Genomic DNA, 4,265 nt, shown 5'->3' with positions numbered 1-4,265 from the left:
GAGGGGAAAAAAGATGTTAGAAATGCCCACTTAAATATCTCTTAGTTTAGGAGCCACTGTATTTCCAATAAGAAACTTACTGCTTTCCCCTCTGTGGAATCGAATGTCAGAAATCTGAGGTCAGAATCTGTCTCCAAGGGCCGCTCCAGATCATAAGGTTCTCCATTCACTTGAGCAGCCACTGCAGTATCTGCCAGTGTTGAACTTCAGCAGTAGGGAGCCAGGATTTAAAAAAAAAAAAAGAAAAAGACAAGGTTACAGACCACAGGGGAAAAGAACCTGCAAAGGGGAAATGTGTTGCCAGAGCAATAGAGCCTATCATCATTTTCCTCTGATAGATAACAGAGGAAGGGCAGAGGCTCTGAAACTAATTAAGATAAAAATGAATCCTCGGGAAAAGCTATCCTGATGAAACGGAGCAGAAACAAGCGGTTTTCTTTCCCTGCTCTGGTCCAGAGGAAGTACAGGGGTAGAAGGATAACACGGGAGGGTAGCGAATGAGCCTGATACCTGATCTGCCGAGCTAGCTGGTAAGGGGTTGTGTTCCATGCCACAGCCTCCACTTTCTGGCCTCCGGGAAGTGATATCTTAATAGTCCGGTGTTCCTTCTGTGCCACGCTTGCTAACCTCTTTGCCTGAGCAGCCCATAGCTCCTCAAAAAGGCCAAGTCGCTCTACCAACCAGTGTGGAGGGGTCGGCACAGCTGCCTGAAGGGAAAGATGTTAGGAAGTGACACATGTTCCATCAGTTATTCCTGGGGATAGGGGTGGTGGGAGATGACGATATTTGAATGGCCGTAAAGTCCCTAGGCTTTACGAAGATGGGTGACACGCAGCCCTGCGTTGGAAGTCCTACGCTCCCCGGGCAGCAGACCGGAGGAGAAAGTGCATCCAGGCGGTAGGTCGGGGGGTAGCAGGGTCCGGGGACTCGGGGCGACAGCAGGGGCTGTCAGGCTGGGTTAAGAGCCTACACCTTCGGCTTCCGCTGCTTCGGAACGTTTGGGTACCTCACGCACCGTGTGTAGCCCGCAGGCTTGTAACCCTGGGAGCTGGAACCGTCGCCACCTCTGATACAGCCCCATGTTCCTCCAGACCGGTGCCTACATGCTCAAATGACCGTCTCCTCCTTCACCAGATTCCTCATTGGCTTCTGGCCTAACAATCCCCATGCCTATTGGCTAATACAGCTGCCATTCCGGCCTGGCACCACCTCCAGGAACTCCGAAGAAGTACACCCCACACAGCAAGAGCGGTGTGGGTGGTTCCGGCTGACCGGAAGACCTAAACTGTTACACCGGCAATCGCGAGACCCGCAGTTTCAGGCCAAAGTTGGAATAAGGTGTCCTGCGGCTTTGAGGACAGGGCAGGGGTCGGAAAACTTCTGGAGAGAGAGAGTGGGAGAAAAACGGACCGAGAAGGAAATCAGTCATTTCCTTTTAACCATAAGTTTTCTTTTACATAGTCTTTGCTGGCAAGTAGAAAACATTTAAGAGCATAGATTTGGCACTGGACAGATGGGGTGTAAATCCTGGATCTGCCTGCCATTCACTGTGCAATTCGGGGTAAACGATGTAATTCCGTCTATGCTTCAATTTTCTCATCTATGAAATGAGAATAATAGTATCACTCCCAATTGTTGAAGTTAATTTTTATGTAAATAGTCTAATATACGGCGTGGTACAAGATAATGGGCAACAATAGCGACAAGCTATTAGAATAAAGGAATGTAACAGCTTTAAGGTCTTGCACAAAGAATCTGCAGAGGGCACTTCTTGGAATCTCTTCGTACTCATGGTGCTTAAAAGGGACCTAAGAGACTTCTAAATCTTACAGATGAGGAATTTAAGGTCAGAGAAGGTAAACGATCTAAGGTTAGTTAAGTGCTGATGCCAGAATCAGTCCAGCTCTCATATTCTTCTACCACACCAGGCGTTTGCTCGTAATAGTTACTCCCAATATGCTCTCCCATCACTCACCCTAGAATCTGAGCTCTGCCTCTTATGCAAGACCTTTGCCTCTCATTCCCATTTTAACTCAACTTCCTTTATTCTTTCTCTTCCCTCTCCCCGCTATATCTAGGACACAGGACCGGGTATATTTATTTTACACCATAAAAATAGAAACATGGTCAGGTTTGCAGCAAAGTAGGAAGGGAGATGGACTTGGGGCAGCTGAGGGGTTCTCAGTAATTCCCGTTAGTCCCCTCACCTGGGGGTGGGGATGGTTAGAGTCGGTTCTTGAGTTTCCAGTGGCGATGGAAGCAAGGATAGTAGAGGAAGTGCTTGCTGTCAGAGAATGCTGCTTAATCGAGGTTTCCAGAGGCCGGAGGTTCTGTCTGGGGAAGGCAGCAGTCGGTCTGAGTCACAGGACAGCTCAGGATCTTGGTTTCCATCTTCTGGTATGTTAGACACTCTGAAATACAAAAAGAAATAGACAAGACTGTGGAAGAGGAAGATTACGTGTGTGTGTGTGGTTGGGAAAAGGTAGTGAAAAATTTTAAGTGGCATTCAGAAAGTGTGGCAACAGGCAGAACTTTTCCCATGGCTCTGCACCAAAAGGGAGAGGGGAGTATTACAACAAAATGGTAGGTGCTCGGTCAATAATTATTAAGAATGAACTGATCACTGTACTGACTGGAAACTCCAAATTATACATATACCGACGCGCACACACACGCACACGCACACACACACACACACACACGCACACTCTTTACTCATTCTACCTTGTCCTCTTGCATACGGATGGGAGAGGGGTGGTGGAATAACTAAGCTCCACTGTTATGGCGGCTCCCTGCACTCATCCCCAAAACATTTACTGACTGCTCTCTGTGTGCAAAGCCCTGAGCTGAGTGGTCAGGGGATGCCGATCAATCACGTACTACATCATCACCTGTGTGACCTGTGTCGCAGTGGAGGAAGGAATGTCAAGGGATTTCATTCCTCCCGCCATAGCAAGCAAGCCAGCAAAGCACGCTAGCTAAGGCCAATTCATTAATAGCCAGTTCTACCACCTCTGATTTGTGCTTGGCATGTCTCAGCCTCAGGGAATGTTAACCCTTTAGTCTGCCTGGGGAACATTGATCCCTAAGACTGCTCTTAACCTTCCACTGAGATCACCAAACACTTACCATGTGCTAAGTGCTGTGCCTTCACTATCTCGTGTAATTTCTAGAATAACCCCGACAAATAGTAGCTCTCTGTTCCCTATAAAACATGGAAAATGACCCCCAGAGAAGCCCCAGTCTATCTGAATCCAAAGCCTGTACTATGCCATGCTCTGCTGCCTCCCAGACACCAGGATAGTCGGAATGTATCACGTTCGGGAGCACGGCTCCCCCTTTCTCTCCAGGTGAACTAGTTGGAGCCTTTGGGGACAAAAAGGCCCTTAATGTAGGGTAGTGAGAGGGGTCCAATAAAAAGCCAAGAAAAGAGGCATCTTACCAAACTTTCTCTACCAGACTGAGAAAGAAATGTTAAGGAAATAATGCCAGAGTTCAGGAAGCCTAAGGAAAAGGAAGTCCTCATAAAGGGTGTCCAAGGCCCTCGGTCAAGTTCTGGGAAAGGCTCAGCTTTACTCCACGTTTAGAATAGACATCCTAAGTTAGCCAAAACTTCAGCTGAGGTGGTATTGTTTGTATAATCTCAAAACACATGTAAGAATAATCTCCACTGAAGGTAAAGTACATTTTCCATTTGTCATCAGATCAACACAAATTTCCAAATCTCTCTTAGCGTTTAGAAAATTTTAGAAAATTTCCAGGCATCAAAGTGGTAGAAAAAGATATTGGGGGTGGGGGAGGGGAGAGAGAGAGAGAATATTTTAGTAAGAACAAATATATAAAGGAAGGTTTATTTTATTGCCACCAAATGAACTAACCAAGTGGCGAAAGGTACAGTAGGTGGTGTGGGGAGGTTAGGTTATTAAACTTTTTTTCCCCCCTTAGTAATAAAGATCTAGGATGGGAGTCAAGCTTTACTTTGTCTCTTTAAAAAGCCACAGAGAGAGAAGTCCAGCCAAATCTGCAGAGAAAATAAAAGAGGGGGAAGCTTCCTATCAGAAGCACGGGGACAAGTTGAACTTTGCTTTGAAAACAAAGTTGGGCTCATGTAACATCTCCGCTAAGGTTCTCCTTCCCTTACACATCTGAGTCTGTAGAAGAGAAACCAGGAAACAGCCACCTCCACCCCCGCCTTTTCAACGTCCCTGATTTGTCAGGTCAAGGCCAAGGGAAAAACATAGGGAAGTCTCCCAAACACAGGAGCC

The 4,265-nt window shown here is 46.9% G+C and overlaps 2 protein-coding genes across 3 annotated transcripts in view; both read right to left on the bottom strand.

Moving 5' to 3' along the window:
• The window catches only part of TARS2 (threonyl-tRNA synthetase 2, mitochondrial), a 29,683-nt gene that overhangs the window by 9,127 nt on the left and 16,291 nt on the right, over positions 1-4,265 (bottom strand). The gene's annotated exons all lie outside the window — the stretch shown is intronic.
• LOC105308704 (threonine--tRNA ligase, mitochondrial-like) lies at positions 9-1,158 on the bottom strand. 2 transcript variants are annotated; one of them, XM_011384703.2, is made up of 3 exons: positions 1,016-1,158; positions 511-707; positions 9-204 (listed from the first exon to the last, which is right to left on the bottom strand). In XM_011384703.2, the coding sequence occupies exons 1-3, from the start codon at positions 1,079-1,081 to the stop codon at positions 42-44; spliced, it is 426 nt and encodes a 141-aa protein (XP_011383005.1). In that variant the 5' UTR covers positions 1,082-1,158; the 3' UTR covers positions 9-41. The 2 variants fall into 2 exon arrangements, with proteins under 2 accessions (XP_011383005.1, XP_011383004.1); XM_011384702.2 differs by having other exon boundaries at positions 1,007-1,138.

The sequence above is a fragment of the Pteropus vampyrus genome, unplaced genomic scaffold (genome assembly GCF_000151845.1).
Source record: "Pteropus vampyrus isolate Shadow unplaced genomic scaffold, Pvam_2.0 Scaffold617, whole genome shotgun sequence".
NCBI classification, from domain to species: Eukaryota; Metazoa; Chordata; class Mammalia; order Chiroptera; family Pteropodidae; genus Pteropus; species Pteropus vampyrus.
The sequence above is the reverse complement of the archived record's forward strand: the minus strand, read 5'-3'. Positions and strand labels throughout refer to the sequence as shown.